The 26,871-nt window shown below is 37.8% G+C and overlaps 4 protein-coding genes across 4 annotated transcripts; 1 reads left to right on the top strand and 3 right to left on the bottom strand.

Annotated features, from left to right (window-relative positions):
- Positions 1–666: 666 nt before the first annotated feature.
- Positions 667–2,156, top strand: LOC136240686 (TNF receptor-associated factor 4-like). Its single transcript, XM_066031707.1, has one exon. The coding sequence runs from the start codon at positions 699–701 to the stop codon at positions 2,061–2,063; it is 1,365 nt and encodes a 454-aa protein (XP_065887779.1). The 5' UTR covers positions 667–698; the 3' UTR covers positions 2,064–2,156.
- Positions 2,157–3,925: 1,769 nt separating this feature from the next.
- LOC136240858 (TNF receptor-associated factor 4-like) lies at positions 3,926–5,561 on the bottom strand. Its single transcript, XM_066031919.1, has one exon. The coding sequence runs from the start codon at positions 5,460–5,462 to the stop codon at positions 4,086–4,088; it is 1,377 nt and encodes a 458-aa protein (XP_065887991.1). The 5' UTR covers positions 5,463–5,561; the 3' UTR covers positions 3,926–4,085.
- A 9,556-nt stretch (positions 5,562–15,117) lies between these two features.
- LOC136240781 (TNF receptor-associated factor 4-like) lies at positions 15,118–16,590 on the bottom strand. Its single transcript, XM_066031818.1, has one exon. It carries the CDS (start codon positions 16,574–16,576, stop codon positions 15,242–15,244), a length of 1,335 nt encoding a protein of 444 aa, XP_065887890.1. The 5' UTR covers positions 16,577–16,590; the 3' UTR covers positions 15,118–15,241.
- A 5,685-nt stretch (positions 16,591–22,275) lies between these two features.
- On the bottom strand, positions 22,276–22,938 carry LOC136239811 (TNF receptor-associated factor 4-like). Its single transcript, XM_066030563.1, has one exon. The coding sequence runs from the start codon at positions 22,936–22,938 to the stop codon at positions 22,276–22,278; it is 663 nt and encodes a 220-aa protein (XP_065886635.1).
- Between the last annotated feature and the right edge of the window lie 3,933 nt (positions 22,939–26,871).

Raw genomic sequence — 26,871 nt, 5'->3', positions numbered from 1 at the left:
TCACTGAAAGGACATGGAACGACTGCACATGGACAAGTAAGAAGATGTTCATCTAACTGTGAACACTGAAACAGCTCATCACTACAAGAATTAGGGCAAGGTAATACATGTTTGGGACACTGCAGGTTGTGCAGAGTGACCACATCATTGTATGTAGACACATAGCCACATTTGTATGTGCAAGCATATGGTCGAAATTTACATTTTTCATTTACGTGACAGTTTATTACAACTTTTATAATACGTTCCCACATGAAAAAGGACAGGATATCACGACATACTCACAATCACCAGTTGTTTCATTGCAGTGCTTATCAAGTGCACTCAGTGGACCAATCCACGTGCACCCTTCCTTTTTCCGGATACAATGGACTTTCACTTCATTGATTCTACGTTGACAATGCTTGTCAATAATTCCAGCAATGGGTTTTGTTTGACAAAGTGGGCATTGATCTTTGTTCAACTTCGTCCTTTCAACACAAGCTTTGCAGAAATGCTTACCACAGCACGATGTAAGAAAGGGAGATTTTAAAATCTCACAACATACTGGACACACGAATTCATTTGAGACAGACTCGACAAACTCAATACCAACGGAAAGATCGTTAGAAGCCATTCTCAAACAAACATGCACTGCACACGTGATAAGTATGCCACGCCCTTAAACTTAGGGCTTGCTCAATGCGCTGTATATAGAAATGGCAGTGAGGGAAGTATCTGCAGCAAGCGAGTACGAGTTTCTTGAACCAAGTTCAAAAGATGTCAGCCGGTGTCCGGTATGTTTTGAGATTTTCAAGACTCCTTTTCTCACAGCTTGTTGTGGTAATCATTTCTGCTTGTCCTGTGTTGAATCAACAAAGGAGAACAAAGACCAGTGTCCCCTTTGTCAAACCAGTCCTATTAATGGAATTATAGACAAGAATTTACAAAGAAGAATTAATGAGTTAAAAATATACTGCAGGTACAGGAAGGAAGGTTGCCAATGGACTGGAGAAATAAGTGAACTTAGCAAACATTTGGATCTTGAAGCTGACTGCAAGTACGTCTTAGTTTCTTGTCCTTATTCATGCGAGGAGCAAGTTTCTCGTATTATGCTACAACAGCACATGGATAAAATATGTCAGTTACGTCCATACAGTTGTAAGTTCTGTGACTATTCCTCAACATACAAAGATGTTACCAGTGAACATTACACAAAGTGTTCTGGCAATATGGTCCCATGTCCTAACTCTTGTGGTGAAGAACTAATCCAGTTTTGTAACTTAGAACGACATCTTTCAATATGTCCATGTGAATTGGTATCGTGTTCTTTTGCTAACGTTGGATGCAAGGAAAGATTGAAACGTCAACATTTACAGCTACACATTGAGACTAGCATATTAGAACATCAGGAATTGATGCATGATGCTTTTATAAAAATAAAGGAACAGAATGAAAGATTAAAGCAGGTACAGAAAAGTGCAGATTACTGGATTAATGGATATAGAATAATGGCCGAAGAAGTGAAAAGAAATAATTGGAGACTATACTTGTCATCACTAGCCGTAGTGTCGACCAGTATCCCTGTGCCATTGTCACCTGTTGTACTTGAGATTACAAACTATAACAGCATTGCAACCAAAACTAGAGGATTGCAGTATTTTAGCGTACCATTCTACACACATTCTGGAGGATACAAGATGCAGTTGGGTATTTATCCTAATGGGACAACAGCTAGGAACAGTACACACCTTTCTTTGTCGATCTATATTATGAAAGGTGAAAATGATGAACGTTTGGATTGGCCTTTTGCTGGGAGTGTCAAAATTTTTGTTCTTAACCAATCAATAGATGCCGAACACTTTCAGAAAACATGTTGCACTGCCAATCCCAGTATACCAGGAAGTAGTTTAGCCAAACCATCTACAGATAAAATCAGAAATGATTCTGGCTGGGAATTATCAACATTCATTTCTCGTACAGAAATCAAAATGTGCACTGCACATAAACAATATATTATGAACAACACAATTTTTCTACGAGTTATTACCAATGTTGAAGATGGTAGTGACTTGTTTCTGTAGGTTAGCTAATCCAACTGGAGTGTATATGGTTAGCTACTGTAGTTATGTTTTTATGTGTTTCAGTATGTTGATCATGATTCATATAAATCCAAACTTCCTCTGTACAAGTATAAAATTAGTAACATACTTGTAGTGGCATATTGCAAAGGTACGTATATTTCTTTGTGTGTGACTGGATTTTCAAAAAGGAGTACGCCTTATGATTCTTTAATAAATGTGCAAGACTGTACTGACTCTGCTTAAATATAGTACAATGACATTTATTTTAATTACCAACCTAAAATTTCTTGTTACGATTTTCTAGTTCCATATAGCTTGTGCCTGATTAAATTGCACATCATACCTATACATGAAGTAGCACTGATACATGTATGAAATGAAGCACAGAATTATAATGCAAGGCACATTTCTTTGAAGTACTTTCCACTGAAGCTATATATACTTCAAATGGTTAACAGGAATTGCAAAATAAGCAGTAGAGTTGTAGCTTCTGATATGTTTAGTTATTGATAAATTACAGTATACTTCACCACTACCGTTACGGTTGTCACAGTGGCATTATATGTATACTTGTCCATTAAGTAATTCTTGTAAAGGTAATGCTGTGAGGTTGTAGACCTACCATAAAGTGAAGCTGCTAAGCAGAAAAGTGGGCTATTTAGGGCTTCAACTGCCACTGTTTGTAGTTTAGGGTTTGGCTTGTGGTCACCATAAGCCACCACCAAAGTACCTCATTTCTCCAGCAGTACTGCACCTGCATGTATTTCAACTATAGGCAGACACCAACTCAGCACTGATTCAGAAATAAATCAAAGGGAAGTGCAGTGGTTGGCCCCAGTTTTCAAGTGTAGTCTTAGCTAGCAAACGTATTTATATTGGGGAAAGAGCTAGCTGACAATGTCATCATCAGCATACAAGTGAAGCATACATAGCTAATATGAGTAATATGATGTAATCCCAGTTCAGGGTGACCATGAGTTAACACCAATATAGTCGGTTCACGTTCACCTGAGCCCTCATTTTTGTTAATAATTCTTGTTACATGTGCCAGCTGCCCAAACCTTTAATAGTGCTGTGAAGTCCTTTAAATTCCAGAACTGTTTATCAAAAAGTGCTTAAGAACAAGCGAGTTATGAGACTTTAAAATACGCCATACATTTAGTGTTGATAGACAATTCAGGCATGCAAACATGTTTACAACATGCTTGTTCCAGTACATAACCAATGGAAGTGAACACATGTTTACCTCGGCTTTGATATTTCTATATTTGGCAGGGGCTCAGGTGAAAGCAAACTTAGTATACATACCTGTAAAACTTGTGCACATATAATACTACAAATTCTCCTCTTCTGTATGTGTGATATGTAGGAGATGATGGTTTAGGCTTGCTATAACTGTGAACTAGCTACATATATCATCTCCCACAAATCACATGCGTCACGGGGAGAAACATTACCTTAAAGCTAGCTATAATACAGTATTTCACTTACTATTAAATAGCTATCTTCAAAATTTATGTAACTTACTGTAAGAGAGTTTACTTTCAAGGCCAGCCACCATATTATATGCATGGTGTCACGCTTTGAAAAGGCAAGCTACACTAGCACTGCAATTCATCTGTTGCCACTATACGATCAGCTGCAGGCTATATATTATGTCTCCCCCCAATGCAAACGTTTACCGGCCAATGTCTATTTTTTAATATCTTAAATGAATTCAAACAGTATAGCACAGTTTGCTGTATTTTAGCACCTCAGACCTTCTCTGAACCGAAACCTGTGAGTTGCTTGCATTAACTAATCACAAGCCATTATACCATAACTTCAGGTTTTAACTATTATAGATTAGTATTCATCCCATTTCAAGCAAGCATGCATATCCCTATGAAAGTTTACTGTATGCAGGAGGAACTGCATCATACACAATACATTTCAATACATACATATACATTCCACCATTTGTGATTTTACATGTGTTAAATTGTTAGCTACAGGGGCATACATTGAGGGTTTACTTATTAACTATGAAAACAGGTCATCATCTTCTTCAATGGATACAAACGCCTTTAGAAATAATACATCATTAGCAAGAAATTGTTGATGCTCTCTGTGGCTATTGACTAAAGTGTGAGAAATGAATGTATCTATCCCCCAGCCCTTGTCATTTCTTGTTTTATCTGATGATGGCCTTCCTAAACTTCTATCTGGTGCATTGTAGCCACATGTCCACGTCCTGTGAAAGTGGCCATCATCTTTTTTCTGGTTAAGAATGATAACCTTGACACTTCCAGCAAAGGGCCAGGTCAAACAGTTGTCATTTTCTCCCTTCATGAAATAGAGAGAAACTGAGATGTGTGTGCCTTTACCATCTAATGTCCCATTAGGATAAATGCACAGCTGCATCTTGTATCCTCCAGCATGTGTATAGAAAGGGGTAAGAAAGTACCGCATATTATTATGTTTAGTTTTTGCTTCCTTTAATTTTGCGCTATAGTTGTTAAACTCAAAAACAACAGGTGACAAAGGCACCGGTATGCTAGTGGCAACCACAGCTAGAGATGAAAGATATAATGGCCAATTAGTACTCTTTACTTCTCCAGCCATTACTTTATAGCCATTAACCCAGTACTCCACACTTTTCTGTGCCTGCTTCAATTTCTCATTTTCTTTCTTAGCTTCTTTCAAAGCAGCACACATCATCATTTGGTGCTCTAATACACTAGCCTCAATATGGAGTTGTAAATGTTGACGTTTTATTTTTTCCTTGCAGCCAACATCAGCAAAAGTACAAGACACCACTTCACATGGACACACCTGAAGATGCTGTTCTAAGTTGCAATTTTTAATGAATTCTTCACTACAAGAGTTAGGACATGGCACCTCATTTGCAGGACACTTTTCATAATGCTCACAAACAACATCTTTGTATGTTGATGAATAGTCACAGAACATGCAAGTGTATGGACGTAGCATACATTTCTTATCTATGTGTTGTTGTAGTGTAAGGCGAGAAATACTCATCCTACATGAGTAAGGACAGGAAACTAAGATGTACTTGCAATCACCTTCAATGTTATCAAGATTCAAATGCTTGTTTAGTTCTCCTATTTCTCCGGTCCACTGGCAACCTTCCTTCTTATACTTGCAGTAAATTTTCAGTTCATTGATTCTCCTTTGTAAGTTCTTGTCTGCAATTCCATTAATAGGACTAGTTTGACAAAGAGGACACTGATCTTTGTTCTCTTTTGTCGACTCAACACAAGACAAACAAAAGTGATTACCACAACAAGCTGTCAGAAAAGGAGTCTTGAAAATATCGAAACATACTGGACAGGTGAAATCTTTCGAAGCACCCTCAAGAAACTCGTACTCATTTGTAGAACTTTTCCTTACTGCCATATCAGTCTCAACGCTTGCTGCGACGTAATTTCTTCTCTAAATGGGTGGGGCACACACTGGATATCACGTGTGGAAAAAGCCGGGTCAATTTGTACACCTCACTACGTATGTTAACGTGGTCTAGCGTGGCCAGACCGCTTTTTTCCGTATATTGGGTGGGGAAAAAAGTAAACAGCTATTGGAGTTGCACCAGACCCTTTTTTCCCCACCCAGTATACGGAAAAAAGCGGTCTGGCCACGCGAGACTAATGTTAACGGGGGCGTAGTGCCCCCCATCTGCACGAAGAACAGCAAATCTTTACTAGTACTGCTGTAGCTAAATCTCGGGTCAGGTGTCAATTGGTGTGCCCCAAGGATCAATGGCGAATCCAGGATGGGGCATTTGGGGCAAATGTCCCCCCTCTCACTTGTGGAGGAGCCAGCCATATGCAGTGTTGGGAGTAACGCGCTACTTATGTAACGCGTTACGTAATATTATTACTTTTGTGGTAACAAAGTAATATAACGAAAAACGCTATAAAAACAGGTAATATAACTCAAGTTACTTTACTTGCAAATGTAACGCGTTACCTAAGTAATATAGTTACTGTAACGAATCTAATATTACGTAATATTATTACTAAAAGTAACGAAGTTACTTATCTCGTTAGTAACCCACTGAGTAACACCTAGCCACAACGAAGTAATGAAGCCTACTAAGTGAAGCTTATTCACCAGCTACTTACTTATATCAAGACTTGCACATTGTCCAACAACGCAATCATGTCACGTGATAAGGTGGTAGTTTCACACGTGACAGCTCAAGGCTATGGACACAAAGTAATATAATATGTAATATTATTACAGTTACTTTATTTTATGGGTAATATGTAACTGTAACTAAATAGTTCAGCTGCAAGTAATATGTAATATGTAACTAGTTACTTTTAAAAAGTAACTTGCCCAACACTGGCCATATGTACTTCTGAATAAAATAGCTACTAAACTTTGTCAGGCCAAGAAACTCATGAAAATATGTACATTTTACTAGTATTTATTACAAATTCACTTAAAACCAAAGCGAACCGAAGTCAAACTAGCTGAAATTCTCACCCAGACCATAGATAATACACTCCCCCTGGATATGAAACTAATCACGTGCGCGCATGGGTACAATAGAATGTTTGTGGTTCCACCCTAGTTTCGCGTGTCTAAAAATGCGACAGGTAGTAGGAGCTAGTTTACAGTGGTGAACTCTTTTAAGTGTTGCGGTTTATTAGTAGAAGCCATTCAGTGAATTATGCGCTACCGGAACCCTCGGTTGACAGATTGGTTACTGAGTTTACTTCTTGGTCTATATAATTGTGTACGCGTTTTCAGCCTAACCATTCATAGTACCGCACTACTGCCATGTAAAATGGTGTTTCTGTATGGAGTTGCGTGTCACGAAGTAGGTTTGAACGTTTAAAGCCGGTTTTTTACAGTTCGACACAATCGGGCCCCTCGGACACAATGATGTTTATGTACGCGTTTTTTCAGTGTGTATTCAACCCTGAGCTTTGAATTTTTTATCATTTAATCCTTACATTATGAAGTGTGTTATGAAACCCAAATCTTTGCTGCAGCGTGTTTGTGCGTACCAATTGACATTATGCACTGGGACGTCAGCTGCCATTTTACGAAGGGGCGCGAAACTAGGGTGGGACAGGTGGCGCTTATTAGTTTCATATCCAGGGGGGTATATATATTATCTATGCCCAGACCCTTCGTGCGTACTAAGCGCCTCTTAAAATAGTTATCGTGTTGCTATTGTTTAAGGAATTCAGAGCCTTTTAAACAGCTTTTAAGACTTCACAACCATCTGAAAAGACCAAAATGGCTAAAATCAAACAGTGAGAGACCACTAAGAGGTGATTATTTGCTACTCAAAAATGCAGTACTGAACTAGAGAATCTGGCTCTTCCCAACCACTTACAACTTAACCTGTCTGTGCTCCTCCCATTTCCAGCTCCTGGATCCGCCCCTGAGGATCTATTTTAGTCCTCTTGCTTTTTGCTAATGAGCTGCCGACTGTCATCCAACACTCGTGATCACTTTTGGATTTGTATGCTGATGATGCTGAATTGCACTGTAGCTATAGCCATTCGAATTTGAGCATAGCAGAGATATTATTGTGATGCTGTGGCTTGTTGGTTGTGCAGTTCTCAAATGAGTTTATTAGACTAAATGTTGTTCAATGCTCATAGGAAGCTGACAGAAAATTGCAAATGAATCACTAATATAAATGTTTCAGTTGGAGGTACTTCGCTTGCTCAAGTGGACTCTGTTTTGATACCAGGAGTTATAATTGACCAACCTACACTGTCCTGCAGCTGGACCTCACACATCTCTAACATGGTTTCTAGAGTAAAATCTCGAATTGCCTCCATTCTTTGCAATGGGTCACTGCCACCAGTGATACTCTGTGTACTTTATGCTACTTTTGTGATGCCTTTGCTTGATTATTGTGATGATGTTTGTTGTCCTACTACGGCTAAATTGACCAGTATATGACTGAAAGAGTGCATTCCAAGTTCGTTAAGATAATTCCATCATCTATTACCTCCAGATTATGCTTTACACTAACAAAGTGTCGACATTATCATGCTGCTATTCAAGTTTTTAAGTCACAAAAAGTAGTAAACATCACAACAAAAGTAGTGAACGTCACTACACTAAAATTAATAGTGGATATTGTGGCAGAAATAGTGATATTTATTACTAATTTTCTACAGTGTATAATTTGTATACATTCATATACTGAGTTGTATCATCTTGGTTAAGGGATGGGTGGCCTTGTCAAGGATAGGATAGCATGAAGAAATCTTTATCAAGGTGATAGCTATATTATAGTCATTCTTATCTTGTAGTGGTGGAGTTTCTATCAAGCTAACCTGAGGCATGTAAAGTGACAGCCGCAGCTATATATTTGTAGGATGAAATATGTGTTTATGGTAACACATGTCAGCTGGGCCTAAAGTGACCATAAAGATAAATGTAAGCTTCTTTAACTAGTAGCTTTGTATATTGTTCCAGCGCGCGATTGTTCCATATTAAGCTGCATGACAAACTTTCATATTGATAAACTGATTTGCCAAACTCTAGTGCAAACTTTCATTACTTATGGTACCATTAGGTATGCACATTTCTTCACAAATTTCACATGAATTGGATGCATACAAAAAGAATTATCCTCAGAATTAAAATATCATCAAAATTCATAAAAAAACACACACAAAATCCTTGCACTCATTGACATACACAGAAGGGCTTATAAGACCACTTTTAGAGGTAGAGTTTTTATTTGAGCATACTTAATTCCTAAGCAGTCAGTGATATAAAAATCTTCCAAAATCATGTATGCATAATATGTTGTACAATAGATCGCTGCTTATAATGATTTCCTTATAAGACCAAATCATATTAGTGTGTACACCTCTGACACTGGAGTGTATATTATTACTGTGTGATACATACCAGCAAATTGGTCCCAGAGTAACAGAATATAGGTAATCTGGATCAAAACAACTATGTTATTATATGTGCGTATGTACGTATGACAGCCAGTTCTAGGAAATACATTATGGCATTAAGCCGTGCTTAATAACTCGATGCAGCCATCTCTATATGTTAACAGAAGAACTTAGACAGGTTTGGAAAGTCATTTTACAAAACTGGAAGACTAAATGTATACAAGTTTGCTGCATACATTATACAACTCCATGTTCCCACATCAAATGGGATGGAAATCTGTTTGGTTAGTAATATAATAATAAAATTATACCACTGACAAAAATTTACACCTATGACATAATACCTCAATCTTCAGCCTTACAGTATGATACAAAACACTGAGATACTATCTAGACATAGTCACACACTACATATTTAACAGGCTGTATACAAATATTTTTTTACAGTAGTTCACATTAGTTTTTGTAGTTGCAATTAGTTTTGTTGTTAACTTTATTTTCCTTGCCATGCTCACCACTGACGTGACCTACTGTGCAGATCAGATATATGTACTACTACAGCATGACACCTCCAAAATTTCCAAGCAGCCAGCAATCAGTGGTATTTGCCTTTGTTCATTTGCGTTTCAAATGGCAACAAAAGCCATTAGTAGCATCCAATTAAAAATTTCTGCGTGTGGTACATATACTGCGGGTAATTATAGCTTTCTCACCGCATCTGGATAAATAATTTCACTCTACAAGAATTACTGTTACAGAAATTTACATCACTTTAGCTATGTGGCTGAGCAAAAAAAAACCACCATCACTGATGAATCACTATGTATGTATCTTCATTACATTTCACGGACAATTACTTGCTGTATAGCTATATACATCGTGAAATAGTACAGTGGAACCTCGTGATCAGTTATCCAAAACCCTTGGGACCAGGGGTGGTCCATATACCTGTAAGTCTGAAAAGTCAATCTTTGAACTGTGTATAAACAACCTAAGTGTTATCAACTACCCTAATGTAACAGACACTGCTCTAATAGAGCAGTCATTTCTGTAGTTCGGTTAACCGAAAATCTGGATAAGTGCATGGGGTCCAGATAACTGAGGTTCCACTGTATTATGATTATAAGGACATGGGCTTGTGCCCATACATCAATAAGCGATTTAGCTACATTTATTAACAAGTATAGTCATCGATTATTCTGTTACTATAAAAATTAGATCTTGTGCATGATAATTTCTTTGTTGTTGCAGTTGAATGGATGAGGTAATATATATAAATGATTCTCTATACCATAGTTGCCCTTGAGAATTTGATACAAATAGATCAAATCACCCCATTGTTGACAGCGCTGTAAAGATGACAGGTTTAGATGTCTCAATCTGTTGTGGCATGCAAATGGCTGATGGATGGAATAATTCTGGTTGCTTTATGTTGAATTCATTCAAGATTTTGACTATCAAGTGTGTATAGGAAGCAGCGTTGAAACCGGGTCGGACCCGGATTGGATCACTTGAGAAACGAAATTGTTCGTTTGACTACATGGAAACTTACAAACGCTAGTCACGTAGCTCTTTTGTGAGCCACGCCCACTTATCGCGTTACAAACATACGCTCAGCCAGGCCCATTTATTAGTAAGCGCTGTCTGTAGCACGAAACTGTGTCCGTTGCTGTCTGCAAGCTTACATGGAGCCACGCCCACTAATCGATTATTGTACGAGTTGTATATAGTCTAGTCTTGCAGCAGGATAAGTACATTTGTGAACCACACCCACTTTAATATATCGGGAAATCGTAATATTAGGTATGCACGAAGCTACACCAAATTGCTGTCTGTAAACTCACAGTAGCCACGTGCATGGACCAAACCCACTGACTGATTTTAAATTATAGACTTTCCAGCTTAGTTATCACATAACTACTCGTTTACTCAACACGAATTGAACGCTCAAAACGTAGTCTGTCACGCTGCAGGTGGTCCCCCGCCGCAAGTGGTTCGCCGGACCAACTACCGTGCCTCAAGTAGTCCGGCCGGACCATGTAAAGTTGCTGCAGATGGTCAACTGGTCCCCCCAATGACATCTCCATTATCAGCTTCCCCAGTTCGTACTTCTTGATCAAAACGTACTTGCCCTTCACGAAATACGAGTCCTGAAGCGAAAGTTGAGTAGCTAATGCATGACCTAGCTATAGTCTAAACACTGCCGCATTGTTTTGCGCGTGGTTCCCCGTGTAGGAATGTTGTGGGCACGTGTCCCTTTCGATCCCCCTTTCAAGTACAAGCATAACATACTCTAATAGAGCAGTCAGTCATTAAACAGAACAGTCACCACTATGACATGTCTTAGAGTCATGTACTCATCCACATGCAGTTACCAGCAGTATGCAGGATAACACTAAGATGCATCTCTGGAAGAGGCTACAAATAAAGTTTCTGGGAACCTCCATCACTTCAGTGTAACTTGCAATACTCAATTTACCATCTCCACTTACCAGAGGCCACAACACACCAACTAAACAGTTGACTAGCTTTCTCAGTTCTTGCTATGCTCTAGCTGGCATGATTTAGACTGGAGTAGCTACACTGTAAAAAAAAAAGAAGTGTGCCAGACACACATTTGAAGTATGTCGTATGTCGAAGTGTGCCTGACACATCAAAAAATGTTGTAAAATACACACTTCTGCACATGGTGTGTATGTTGGTGTATCAGACACACTTTATTTTTTACAGTGTAGCTAGGGGTTAGACAGCTGTTCTACCTGGACTGGTGACAACCATTAATTCACTTCGGATATTGGCTTGGACAGTGATTGGGAATTAGTTACTAAATGTCTTTCTGGCAATGAGCCTAAGCAGTATGCATGTAAATATAAACACAACTTGGCTAGTTGAAAATAAGAAATCATTTGTACAGTTAGCTATTATGCATTCTCCATTCTAGAATCTGTTATTCACTTTAATTTAACTTGATGTGCTTTTCAGTCACTTGGAACAACTGATTATGACAACCAGCAAGGATTAACATTTTAGGACTTACTTATGTAGGAAATCAGGTACAAATACAGCAGATGCTATAAACTCAGTCATTTTACTTAGCAGCTGTCAGCAGACTTGAGTGTGTGGAGCCAGTAGAGGTCACTGATAAAGACAAGCTGATTGAGTTGACAAGAAAGTTTTTGGGACGAAAAGGTGACATTGGAATTATATTTCATTTCTATTTCATCAAACTATTGTGATAATGAGTTAGTGCTACTGTACGTACTTTCATGCTTTCCATTTCTTGAATCCTGCATGTAGTTGAGATTCATATCAGCATTGGCAAAATTTAATGGATTCTCTATAATATCCACTGTTTTACCCATGAATGTGTGAAAGCATCATTGTTATGACCAGACCACCCTCAATGTTGGCTAGTGTTGCGGTAGGTTAGGATGATTACCAATCAAGTTAGATATAATTGCCAAATGTGATAGCTCCACTTGATGTCCACGCAGCTATTAAAGTTACTGTATATTTTCATCATTTTGCACAGGGTCGTGGGTGTCATGTGGTTATATAGGAAATGTTCACAACAACACTTCATAAATCACTGACACACAATTCATCACAAAATTGTAACGGCCACTCAAAGTTGCAGGACACTAAAAGAGTATATGTGTAATGTAAGTAATTATTAAGTATAAGTTATTTATTGATCACATAATAACAGAGTTTTGAAATCTTAATGCTTCCTAATTTAATAGTTTCATAATCTAGTGGTGGCTGCATGGAAAGTATTTATAAACATTAATCCTTGAAAATGATGACATCCTCTTCTTATGCATTGGCTGTGAAGGATATGGTTGGTATAGCTGTAAAGAGTTTAATATAGCAGGTGAAATTGTTATTGTTAATTTGCAGTTAACTGCCACATATTGATTCAGATGGTACTGACCTTCCTGGTAACTTTATGTCCACAATATCAGCTCATCATGGACTGTATAGTGTAGTGCATGCATGAGATTAGTGAAAGTGTTACTGTACTTGTAGGGAAATCTAGCTCCTAATTTAATCATGGTTCATGTCAACAGCATAGGATTGCCTTTCCAAGAACCTCTTATAATTGCATTTATATGACATGTATTAAGCCATTATACTTTTTATCATCATTATTAGTAGCTAACTGTGAACACTAACAGTTAGCTACTAATAATGCATGGTATCAGCTAAAGTTTTATAATTTATCTTGTCAGCATAAAGCTGCACTGCTAGTTTAACTGTATGTACTAGTTAGCTACAGTGCCCCCCCAGAAGCCAAAGCTTTTTATAGGACTAAAAAATTTGTTGCATGCAGAGTGGTTTAAATCATATTGATCAAGAGTTGCATAGGGACATTAAAGTGACAATCATGCATGAGCAGCTTAGTTATAATTATCATTATAACCTAAAGAATGATATACACAAAATCACATGCATTTCATTTGCAAAATATCCTTAGCAGGCTATATGTACCAATGCAACTGCAAATGTTAGATGCCGGACTGTTCTATTAGAGTATTGACTGACTGCTCTATTAGTGTATCTCGATCTTGTATAACATGTACACGTAACCATACTAGTAAGGCCACAGTGGAAGGTCATAAAAGAAGCCAGGTCGGCCACGGCACAGTGGAGTACTTTGTGCCTAGCTCTATTATGCGTCCTCAAAGATCTACGCCGGATCGAGTCTAGTGGGGGACCAGCTGTGGCGGTGTAAGTTGCCAGTCCGGGGGGACAAGTTGCAGTGCTGCAAGTAGTCTGGGGGGACCAAGTATGGTTGCTGCAACTGGTCCAGGGGGACCAGTTGTGGCATGACAAGTCTCGCTCGCTCGAGACTACCCGAAACATAGCTCTTATCACATGCCACGGATTTAATTAATCCGGGTCACATCCGGGTCAAATCCGGCTCTGACCCGGATTGCTATCCAGGTCAGTGGGTCATCCGGGTCAGCAGTAGTGACCCGGTTTCAATGCTGATAGGAAGGTCCCCACAAGACATTATTATATTCAACAACTGGACGGACAAAAGTTTTGTATAACTTCACCAGGATCTTTACACTCAAATGACTTACAAATGAGACCCAGAATTCTGTAAGCCTTTTAACTAATGTCATTTTGTAATAGCTAATTATAGGACAAGTCTTCAGAAGAATGGATAGTGTAATATCATCTACAAATATAGGTGACTGTATGACTGGAGACTAGTGACAGCAGTTCATCAATATAATTATAGAGAAAATACATATTTATGGCCCGCTTGGGGACTCCATGCACTGGAAACCTGTTCCCATGCAAGATGGCAGAGCACCATTAATTTTGCACAATGATGTCTACCCAGTTTAAATGAGGTTTCAATAAAAGTTTGTTGTGTGTCAAATGCTTTTGAAAATCAAAATAAGCTATATTGATAGAGAAATGTCCATCAAGAATAGAGCCCAATCATTCAAAGCATGTGTAGTACTTCAATGCGACATAATCTTCTAGGACCAAACCCATATTGGTTAAGTTATTGTCAGAGAGGCAATTAGAAAAAGTATCCCTTATAATAACAATAGACAATAGACAAACCAAACAATAATATCTTTGTTTTTGTGTTTATGTGGTACTGTATACATTTGACCTGTTTTCCAGTCATCCAGCAATATACCACTCTCTAAAGATTTGTTGAAAAGCATAAAGAGGGACACAAAACTGACCTGCACACTGTGTGAAAACCTCTGCTGGCCATCCATCTGGTCCAAGTGCCTTGTGAGAGTTAAATTTCTTACAGTTTAATAATACCACAGGATAAGCTATACTTCTCTAAAGGTAAGTAGCTATATACCCATCTCCTTAAAACAATGCTAGTTCTGTACAAATTCAAATAAGCATTTTTATGGTGTTATGTAATAGATACAGTGCAGCTGTTATTCACTATTCAGGGTGCACCATTTTACCAAGTAAATACATGCAGTGTTCTTATCAATGTGACTAGTGGTTGAAACCATCCAGTGATTGCTGCTTTGGAATGTGTGACGGCAAAGAATACCTGCATGCATGCCCTATATTTTTGTTGTTGCTCATAAAAGTTACAATCAGCTACACACTTAATCAGTATAAGTTTAATAGTTATATCAGAGTTCTACAAATTAAATTTGTATTCTTTATTATGAATGGAGTGTATACATAAGGAATGAAAAGATATAGCTGTTAATGTTTTGCACATTACAGTACCATTACTATCATTCTATATGGCGATCTATGTGCTATACAACTGGCTACATATAGCATCTATAGTGCATGTTCTTCCTCTCTAGCAGTCACATGTACAACTATTTTAACATAAAGTGTATTGCTCACTAGATATTGGCAGTCTTCTTTAATAATTTTGAGGTGACTATGAGACATAAACTTTTCTAGTCCAAAATAATTTGAAGCTGATGGATCACTTGCAAGTACAGCATAACTTGGTGACCTTATTTCATTTTCGTGATGACCAAAGTTGTTTAATTGATTTAGTATAGTGACATTAACACTACCACAAAATGGCCATGAAAGACGATAGTCGTTTTCTCCTTTTATCAAACAAACGATGATGGACATGTGTGTTCCCAGGCCTTTTCTTATTCCACTTGGATATATACATAACTGCATCTTGTAGCCTGCGTCATATGAATATAGTGGTGCTGAGTAAAAACCACTTTCCATCTTGTCATTGTAGTTTGGTATCTTGAAAATCACTGGGGACACTGGCAATGGAGTATTGCTAGCAATCACAGCTAGTGACAACAAATATGAGTTCCAATTAGTACTCATTGTCTCTTCTGCTAATAGTTTGTATCCATTGATCCAGTGGTTTGGCCGTTTCGCTGCATGTTTCAATTCTTCAGTATCCTTTTTTAACTCTGATAGCGAAGCACACATCATCAACTGGTGTTGTATCAAGTTAGTTTCAATATGTTTCTGCATGGCAGAGACTTTTAGTCTCACTTCACAACCAATTTCACTGTAACAGCATGCTACAGTAGCACAAGGACAGTTCAGAAGATGCTGCTCCAAGTGTGACCGCTTAATCAGTTCATCACTACAAGAATTAGGACATGGTAACAAACAATCAGGACACTTTGGGTGGTGTGATGTGGACACACTAATATAGGTAGACACATAGCCACATTTATACATACAAGCGTATGGCCGCAGTAGACATTCTTCATTTACATGTCGATCTAGTGAAAGTTTTGTAACCTTTTCCTGGCATGAAAATGGACAGGGTACCAAGGCATAGTTGCAGCTGCCAGTGGTTTCATTGCAGTGTTTGTCGACTTCGCAGAATGGTCCAATCCACGCGCAACCTTCTGCTTTCCTGATACAAAAAACATTTCGTTCGTTAATTCTACGTTGAAAGTGTTTGTCAATAATTCCAGCAATAGGTTTTGTCTGACAAAGTGGACATTGATCTTTGTTTGTCTTCGTCCTCCTAACACAAGCTTCACAAAAGTGATTGCCACAACATGAAGTAAGGAAAGGCGTCGCAAACACCTCATAACATACCGGACATATAAATTCTTTAGGAATTGGCTCGACAAATTCATGTTCACCATAAGGAGTAGACCTAGAAGATGCCATACTCTCGATGTCACGTGATGGTTACGGGAATTGCATGCCACGCCCTGATCTTGCAGATTTATTTATTTATTTAATATTTAATACTAAGTAGGCAGCACTCAGCTCAGGATATGATGCAACCGCATTCTGCATCATGATCAGCGTTAATCATGAGTTCACTGATTGAGAGCCAATTCGAAAGATAGCTATAGCGCTGTAACTGTTCAGCCTGTGCACTGATGGTCGTTCTCAAAATGGTTGACTCACTTGACTGTTAATTTTAGCAGCCTTTAGCTAATTAGCTAACGCTTAAAATATTCCCTCTTGTTCATTCCTAGAAGAGATTAGCTCTTCCCTTCTTGCTCGTTCCATCTTTTCATTGTCCATGCATGTTTAAGATGCAATTGCACTTGTGCTGAGCTTTCCATAGTATTTTTTTGGGGGGGGGGGGGGGGGGGGGTGCTTGTGCATAGTATTAATTTTGATCGCAATACTGCAAAGAGAATACAGTACATGTTTCAGGAAGACTATCCCTAAGGGGTCTATCCATTCACTGGACTGGACTACGGGACTAAAACTTTAAATTGCCTTCCCAGACTTAACCACTTACACAGTGACCATTCACCACTAGACAAAACTTGCACACAAGACATATGATGTAAAACCTGCACATTGAGTTAACAAAAGAACTATATTAAAACCTCATTGTAGTTTGTGTTACAGTAGTTTGTTATCAAAAATAATTCGCCTACCACTAACAATGGTACAAGCACCGTACATGTGCACTGTAAACACTGCTAATGCATTTATCCATCCTTTCTAGCCTTCTTTTGCAAAAGAGCAAACATTGACATAAAATTCCACCATGCAATTATATTGAAATGATATAGCATCAAGTAGTTTGCATAATATAGCTATTCACTCTAGATTTACCAACTCCTTGGTTTATAATGCAACAACTTGTGCACAGTATTCAGTCATAGATAATACACCAATAGACACAGTAGGTGTTATCTATGGTTCTGTTAGCGAGAGAAATATAATGCATTCCAATGCACTCACTATCTAACAAGTAGATAAGGCTGCATCTTTGTGAAAAACTACATTTAGTGTATACACAAGAAGAATTCAAACTATGAACTTAATATCATACCATTAAATAGATCACAAAACGAGACTACAGTTAGCTGTATGTGCCTCTAAAATACAAGATATTCAATATAATGAATCCTGATCATGAGTGTGTAGTACAGTATGTAAAGTAATGATCATATAGCTATATAGTTACTTTCAGTGGTTGAAAAAAGTGCTTGAGCAAACTTCATGTGAATGCAGTAGTCTAGTTCAGTAATCCAGTAAATGGATACATCCATCCTTAAGTAAAGATAGGAACAAGTTGCATGGGGTAGGGAATAGATCAGTTTATTTACCATACACTACAAGGTCTAAAAGAAAGCAAAGGCCAGATGTTTCATAAATGATTCACTTTTCTTAAACCATTCCTGATGTTGAATGCTATTTTCATAGTTACAGTACAACAATACAGAATGTTGGCATTGTATTATACAGTAAGCATGTATAAGCATCTGATATTTGTTTAAAGTATAGCAAGTGTAGCTATATGTAGCAATAATTTATACCCATAAACATTTATGTCATTATGGTGTATCTATCTGCATATTATGTAGAGTTCATGATTGCTTACCATGCAAAAAGCTACATACTGTATACTGTATACATTTATGTATACTGAATTATTGCAAGTATTAGCTTCTTCCTAAGTGTATGCTAATGATGGAACTTACTACCTCATGATCTAATTTGCAATGATCTGCTTCTATAGTAAATTAATAACTAATTGGCACATTCTGGCCAATTATAAACAGACCAACATGCCTTACATGTATATGATTAACTTTGACTAAATAGATAGCAGTAAAGTAATTATGTGTTCACTGTGAGCTCCATCAGGGCCGGAGCCCAGGGATTTTGAGTGGTCCGGCCATCCATGGACATTATTGGTCGGATGTGATTTTTAGATTATCTGCTTTTCATGTGATACTCAATTTAACTGCATGTGCATGTGATAAGTACACACAGCATGCCAAGCTAGGGAGTCTGGGGGTATGCTCCCCCAGGGAAAATTTTGAAATAGATGATCTGAAATGGCATCTAGAAGCTATTTACTTGCAAGGCCTCTTTCTCCTTTTTGTTAACATCAAGGATATATCCTGGTAATTTTGTGCTACAATACCAATTAATTCAATTTCATATCTAAACTTTTACTTTCACAATTTTAGTGAAAGCTTAAGTTAGTTCTTTGAGATATAAAAGCCATTGAGATTGTAATTGCTAATGCATGCATGCAATTAGCCCAATGCAATGCCATGTAGATGACTCACTGGAACTTTTGAGTGATTTTAAGACAATTAACATACATGTATAATGGCTTAGACTAAGTAGAACAGTGGCTATATTGTATACCAAATGCTATATATTAGAGTGTTGCGATGACTGTTCTATTAGAGTATGTCATGATGACTATACTCTATTAGAGTACGTCCATCTTTTTTACAATTCAAGTAGCTGAAAAGTGGTCCGGCCAACCCAGGTAAAAAAAACTTGCAAGATTTAACAAGCCCGTACAAGATCTTGCAAGGACACAGTACTCTTGTCAAAAATCTTGCAAGATTGGGAAAGAATCTTGCAAGTGTGCTGCAAGATTTGTGCAAGAATTTTATGCAAGCTACGTAGGTTAATTAGCAAGATTCTTGCAAGTTTTTTTTACCTGGGAAAATTAATGCCCGACCGGCCGGATCGTGGGCTCCGGCCCTGCGGCCCGGCCGCTATTTTGTAACGTTTGGTACTGCAAATCTGAAACCCCCATATTTACAGCACTAATTCATCACAATGCAAATAATATTCGCAACCTAAAGTCTAAACCAAAATGGCATTCTTTTATCAGTTAAACAGATATGAGAGTCAAGACATGCATGCATATCTTTAACAATCAAGGGTGTCAGAGTAGGTGTGACCAGTGAGGCCAGCTAGAGCCTCGCCCTTGGCCTTACCACTTTTTGGCAGAATTTTAAACTTGATGAAGCAAAAATTTAAAAGTAGTGAGCATGTAATACTTATAGCATGTACACTGTTAAAAATAAAGAGTAACCACCACTCTGAGAGTTCCCAGTGTAGGGAGGATTTAACACCCCATGGAGAGTAACCAACACTCTGAAGAGAATAACCATTACTCTGAAGAGTAAACGACACCACCTTCAGAGCATGTGTTACTCCCCAGTTACTCCTTTAGAGTAATGGTTACTCTCCAGGGGTGTTAAATCCTCCCTACACTGGGAACTCCTTGAGAGTTGTGGTTACTCTTCATTTTAACAGTGTACTTGATTAATGGCAACAATTTAGCACTTTTCTAACTGGTCTTTCACTCAATACATGTTCAATTGAGTGTCCACTTCAACTGTGTTAAACGTAAATAAATACCGTACATCTGGCTTTGTTTCTTACTCTGGAAACATTCCTTACAGTTTATAATTATCTTAATTAATAAGCTCTTATGGTGAGGTTTAAGAGTCACACAGTGCTTATTGGCCAGTGTCCAGTTTTATCCCATATTGAACACTTTCCAGGTAGCCAGCTAGCTAACTAGCACCTTGCATAAAGTAATATTTAGGGACCCGCCGATTATGCTCATTAATTTACCTATTATGCTATGCTGCACTGCCCAAAAATTTACCTATTATGCTTAAATTAATGCTCAATATTTACCTATTATGCTCAAATTATGCTCAATATGTTTACCTCAGTTCCCATGTTTTTCTAATAACTTTGCACTTTATGGGAAAGCAGTAAGTGGTTGAAGCACAGACTGTAAATCCTTGCTTGTCAAAATGCATGTCACAGAAAAGATCTATATACTCTAATAGAACAGTCAGCTACCTGATAATTTTATTGGAGTTACTGACTGTTCTATTAGAGTATATCAATCTTTTTGTGGGATATGTATTTTGATAAGCAAAAATTTATAGTATTACACAACTTTTCTGCCTATTATGCTAGCTTTATGCTCAATGCTTTCAGGTACCTATTATGATGCCAGCATAATCGGCGGGTCCCTAGTAATATTGCCTTCAAATAGTATCTCAAAATGTGAAATTTCTGGAGAAACGTGTCCCCATGGCCTCAAATCCCTAGATTAGCTGCCTTTGGCAGTTCATATGGACTGAGCCTTACCACTTTCTCTTTTATTCCGATACCCTTGTTAGCAATGTATAGTGCACCAAGGTATAAACATCAAAAATCCACTCCCAGTTTTTAAAATCCTGTAACTCAGTGATGAAAGTGCTATATTATTACAAAATGTTCGTGTAGTAATTTGATACTAAATTTCAGTTATATAAATATGATGACTGTCCTATTGCTTTAACACAAAACACATCAAACTGTATTATAGCTAGAACTTTGTGTGGGTGAGATCAAAAGGAAAAGTGTACTTTAAATTTCATCAAGCACACTTTAGGGCAAACAGTGCTTTATTGCCCAAAGAGTACTTTATTGTACGATTAAAGCACTCTTGCGGTGGAATAAAGCACTCTTTGTGGCCAATAAAGCACAGTCTACATGCAGTCGTGCACTTACTCTAGTGCAGGCTAATAGCCTGTGGCACTCATGCCAGTACGACTAATCACCCAAGCTGGTGCAGGCTGATAGCCCACACCATGCTGAGTTGTAAATCACCCCAGCCAACACGAGTTCTACTGCTGGATTGCTTTTATAGTCATATCTAAATACTTCGATAATGAGTGGGAGGAGGTAACATTGCTGTTACATTTGTGAATGTAAACAGACAAGTCCTGGAGATATTATCGAAATATTTTACCATATGTCACAATAGAATCGATTGTGGGTTGTGACCAAAACCTGCCAAAATATGCAATGAACGTCTACCATGCCAAACTATGGTGAACTATGCATGAGCTACTTTGTTAAACTAGTTTGTGTGCATTCAGGATGCTAATAATTTGTGCAATGCTTGTTAATTATGAGTCCTAATGTATGGCTGCAAGCTACCACTAGAAAGTTCCATAAAAGCATTGCCTTGCTCATGCTATATGAAAAATAAAGCACTCGGCTTTGCCAAGTGCTTTATTAGCATATCATGCTTTATTTTTCGTATAGCACTCGCAGCAATGCTTAACATTATACTTAACATTTGCAACATTTAATGTGTCCACCTATAGTACAATAAAAAACAGAGCTTTTAAAATGATTTATGGTTACAACTGATTGTTTGAAAATGCTTAAAAAGCAACAGCCACATATGTACTTGAAAGGATCCATACTGACAGAATAGGTGTCTATAAAAAAATGTTTAGCATAGCTTTTTGCTGTGCATATACTCATTGTCAGCTATGAAAATAAGTCATCACCATCTTCCATGGCAACAAATACTTTTAGTATCATTAATGAGAAACTGTCGATGCTCAGTGTGGCTGTTGAATTCAATGTGAGAAATGAATCTGTCTAGTCCCCAGCCTAAATCATTTCTTATCTTATCTAATGATGGTCTTCCTAAGATCTTATTTGGTGCATTGTGGCTACAATGCCAGGCTTTTGAAAGTGTTCATCATCTTTTTTCTGGTTAAGAAGGGTGATCTTGACATATCCGGTAAAAGGCCAGGTCAAATGGTCATCATTTTCTCCTTTCATGATATAGATAAAGGCAGAGATATGTGAACTCTTTCCATTTCTGTCCCATCAGGATAAATGCACAACTGCATTTTGTATCCTCCAGCATGTGTGTAGAATGGTCTACCAAAGTAATGTCTATTGTTACATGTAGTTTTTGCTCCCTCTAATTTTGTGCTATAGTTGTTAAACTCTAAAACAACAGGTGACAAAGGTACTGGAATGCTAGTAGCAACTACTGTAACAGCTAAAGACGAAAGATACAATGTCCAATTTGTTTTTTTTATTTCTTGAGCCATTATTTTGAAACCATCACTCCAATAATCTGCACTTTTTTGTGCCTGTTTCAGTTTTTCATTTTCCCTCTTGACCTCTTCAAAAGTGGCACACATCATCATTTGGTGCTCCAATACACTAGTCTCAATGTGGAGTTGTAAATGTTGACGCTTCACTTTTTCCTTGCAGCCAACATCAGCAAAAGTACAAGACACCACTTCACATGGACACATCTGAAGATGTTGTTCTAAGTTGCAATTTTTAATAAATTCTTCACCACATGTACAAGAGTTAGGACATGATACCTCATTTGCAGAAAACTTTGCACTGGTAACAGCTCTGTATGTTGATGAATAGTCACAGAACATGCAAGTGTATGGACGTAACTGACATTTCTTATCCATATGTTGTTGTAGTGTTAGACGAGAAGCTTGCTCCCCACATGAGTAAGGACAGGAAACTAAGATATACTTGCACAATCACCTTCAATGTTATCAGTATCCAAGTGTTTGTTTAGTTCATTTATTTCTCCAATCCACTGGCAGCCTTCCTTCCTGTGCTTGCAGTAAATTTTCAGTTCATTAATTTTCCTTTGTAGACTCTTGTCTATAATACCATCAAGAGTTAATAAAACCCTACACACTATTATTAACTCTTGATACCATTAATAGGACTGGTTTGACAAAGGGGACACTGGTCTTTGTTTTCTTTTGTCGTTTTGACACAAGACAAGCAAAAATGGTTACCACAACAAGCTGTCAGAAAAGGAATCTTGAAAATATCAAAACATACCAGACAGGTGAAATCTTTAGAAGCACCATCAAGAAACTCGTATTCATTTGTAGAAATTTTCCTTATGGCCATTTCTCGGAGAGATTCAACGACTTTCAAAATGGGTGGAGCACGCACGCACGTGGTATCACGTGCGCGAAAGGTCAAGATTACTAATTTTGTACTTAGCTAATGTGCCGTATGCGAGGCTGTATGCCCGATTTGTACGAAGACATTAGAAAAAGTCTGGTGGTGGTAATTGTGAACTTGATATCAAGGATATTTTCGTTGTTGCAATGCATTTTTAGCTCCTACATGAAGGAGATGCAAAAAAGTGAAAAAATGAAGTGAGGAGAACCAACCTCCTGACCATCCCTATATGTTAGTATAGGTGGCCCACCACAAATACAACCATAAAATTTAAAGGGTGTTGCTTTATTTACCTTATATGGGTGCATAAAGTAGCAAAATTTTGCATCTCTATGTGCCCATATAAGGTAGAAAAAGGAAAGCCCCTCATTTTTTATGATGATATTTGTACTGGGCCACCTAGACTAACATATAGGGTAGTCTGGCGGCGCCCGCCCCTTCGCATGGAGTAAGGGTCTGGTTTGCTTAGTATCATAGAGTTGTTCTGGAGGAATTTAATTTGAATGTAATGACGTAACGAAAATGGTCTTATCGGAAACGGAAGTGCCTCACTCAAAGTTGTGGCAGTGATCTTCCTTCGTCTTTACACAGGCGAAAGTGGATTGGTCTACTTTGACATGTCTCCCTACCTAGGAAATCAGAGCGTAACTCGAGTTTTTCGCGTATCAAACAAGGCGAAAAGCCCTTCCCGAAATAACACTTTCTCGTGTTCTCTTTGTTCTTTATTTATAGCTAACTCCTTTTGTTTCTTTCAGCACTGTTAGGGCATTTGATTTATTCTTCTGACGTAACATAAACAAAAATGCGCTGATTAAACGTGGAGCATTCTGATTGGTTGCACCAGTTTTTGGTAATCCGGTACAACTCCACTATACTAAACATACCAGACCCTTACTCTATGCGAAGGGGCGGGCGCCGCCAGACTACATAATAGGGATGGTCAGGAGGTTGATTCTCCTTACATCATTTTTTCACTTCTTTGATGTATGAGCTAAAAATGCAGTGCAACAACGAAAATATCCTTGATATCAAGTTCACAGTACAGTTCTATACATGCAAGGTGCTTAATTACCTGCTTCAACATTCCTAACTGTTGCTGAAGAATTAATTAGATGACAGAGAACGTAGAAAGAATAATGTTATCATCTACAATTTACCAGAAACTGATCCTTCACGAGACAAGACATGGTTTATCGACCTCTGTAAAAGGATCTTTGACATCAATGCTAATGTTACCAAAATTCTACGATTGGGTAAACATGTTGAAAACAGGGCTAGGCCACTACTCGTTGTTGTAGTTGAGGATTTGTCACATAAAGAATTCTTAGTGTCTCATTCTTTGTAGTCATGGTCAGCTTTATACCTTGTCTAAAGCTGACCATGACTACAAAGCTTTTAAGGAAACTAGAAATAAGCTTCGATGTCTAACAAGAAGTTTAAGGATTAATCACGAACAACATCTAGTCTCTAACATTGGAGGAAGCCCTAAAAGTTTTTGACGTTATGTAAACTCTAATATGAAAACAAGATCTGGTATTGATAGTATCCAACGTCCTGATGGTTCTGCATCTACTTCTGATCCAGAGAAGGCTGAATTATTGAATTCATATTTTGCAAGTGTTTTCACTAATGAAAATTTAACCAATTTTCCAGCCCTAGATCCAGGGGCTTCGGTACCAAAGTTGGAAAACATAACAATAACTGCTTCATTAGTATTTGATGAATTGAATAGGCTAAAAACAGATAAATCTCCAGGTCCAGAGGGTTGGCCTCCACATATATTCAAAGAATTTTCTGACCAACTATCAGTTCCACTGTCCATTTTATTTAATAAGTCTTTCCAGTCTGGTGTTCTGCCATCGGAATGGAAAATTGCTTTTGTTACCCAATTACCCTATTACTTCATGTTATGGATACCCAATTACTCCATGTTATGGATATTGTAACAAAAACACTTGATCGAGGAGTACCTGTTGATGTTATTTACATGGATCTGCAGAAAGCTTTTGATAGTGTGCCACATAAACGTTTATTGTATAAGATTGAACACTATGGAATTACAGGCAACCTTCTTAGATGTATTGATGGATTTCTATCCAATAGGAGACAGCGTGTTCTTTTAAATGGGGAAAAATCATGTTGGCAAGATGTGAAGAGTGGTGTTCCACAAGGATCAATTCTAGGACCTCTTCTCTTCCTTATTTATGCTAATGATATGCCAAAATCCATCTCAAGTCATGTGTTTTTATTTGCAGATGATACCAAGCTTATACGAACCATTTCTACATTGGCAGACCATGTACAACTCCAAACTGATTTAGATAATCTAGCCAAATGGTGTGATGTGTGGCAACTGAAGTTCAATGTTACTAAATGTAAAGTGATTCACTTTGGTCGAGCCACACACAGCTTTGGAGGCTACTATCTAAATGGTGTCTCATTGGACTCAGTTAATTGTCATAAGGACTTGGGTATTATAATATTTGATGCGAATTTAAAGTTCCACCAACACGCTTCTGAAGTAGCTATGAAAGCGAACAGGGTATTGGCTTGTATGAAAAGAAGCTTTATCGATTTGAATGAATTTGTACTATCACGATTGTACAAATCAATGGTTCGACCAATATTAGAATACGGAAATGTAATTTGGGGACCCCATTATGTATTAGATCAACGTAAACTTGAGGGTGTGCAACGGCGTGCTACAAAACTAGTACCATCTTTAAGAGACAAGTCTTACATAGATCGACTGACATCAATGAATTTACCATCTCTTTTGTACAGGCACAGACGTGGTGACTTAATATTTCTTTTCAAGATGTTGAATGATTGCTTCAATCTGGATCACTCCAACTTTTTTACTTTCTCCCACAATACACAAACTAGAGGTCATGTATATAAATTACTTAAGCCCCCTGCCCACCATTCATGTCTGGTCAACTATTTTGGTACTAGGGTAATTAATGACTGGAACAATCTTACAAGTGATATTGTAGGTAATTCTTCATTAAATAATTCTAAATCAGCTATAGATAATTACTTTTATGACTATAGATTTATGTTAATGTAATAATTATATTCATAGTTAATTTTTGTTTATTGCATCTAATTTATGTATGTATATGTATGTAATTGAATGGGTGTACAGGCTTCTAAGCCTCAACCTAAATCACATCATAATCATAATCATAATCATTACCTTCGACGTCACTCTGAGTATAAGGATGTTTATATCACCACAGACATGACTAAATACCAACGAGACAAACATAGGAAATTGGTACAAGAACTAAAACAAAGGAGAGGAAATGGTGAGAAGGGTCTGATGATATTAAATGGTGAAATTGTACCAATAGCCAAGGTGCTGCAAGTAAATGCTCCCTCTACGGAAGCATTACAGAGTTCCTGATGGTAAA

The sequence above is a fragment of the Dysidea avara genome, chromosome 12 (genome assembly GCF_963678975.1).
Source record: "Dysidea avara chromosome 12, odDysAvar1.4, whole genome shotgun sequence".
Classification (NCBI taxonomy): Eukaryota; Metazoa; Porifera; class Demospongiae; order Dictyoceratida; family Dysideidae; genus Dysidea; species Dysidea avara.
The sequence above is the reverse complement of the archived record's forward strand: the minus strand, read 5'-3'. Positions and strand labels throughout refer to the sequence as shown.

Bases quoted from the DNA above. Each gene is read 5' to 3' on its own strand.
- LOC136240686 (XM_066031707.1), top strand. From the start codon at position 699: ATGGCAGTGAGGGAAGTATCTGCAGCAAGCGAGTACGAGTTTCTTGAA.
- LOC136240858 (XM_066031919.1), bottom strand. From the start codon at position 5,462: ATGGCAGTAAGGAAAAGTTCTACAAATGAGTACGAGTTTCTTGAGGGT.
- LOC136240781 (XM_066031818.1), bottom strand. From the start codon at position 16,576: ATGGCATCTTCTAGGTCTACTCCTTATGGTGAACATGAATTTGTCGAG.
- LOC136239811 (XM_066030563.1), bottom strand. From the start codon at position 22,938: ATGGATAAGAAATGTCAGTTACGTCCATACACTTGCATGTTCTGTGAC.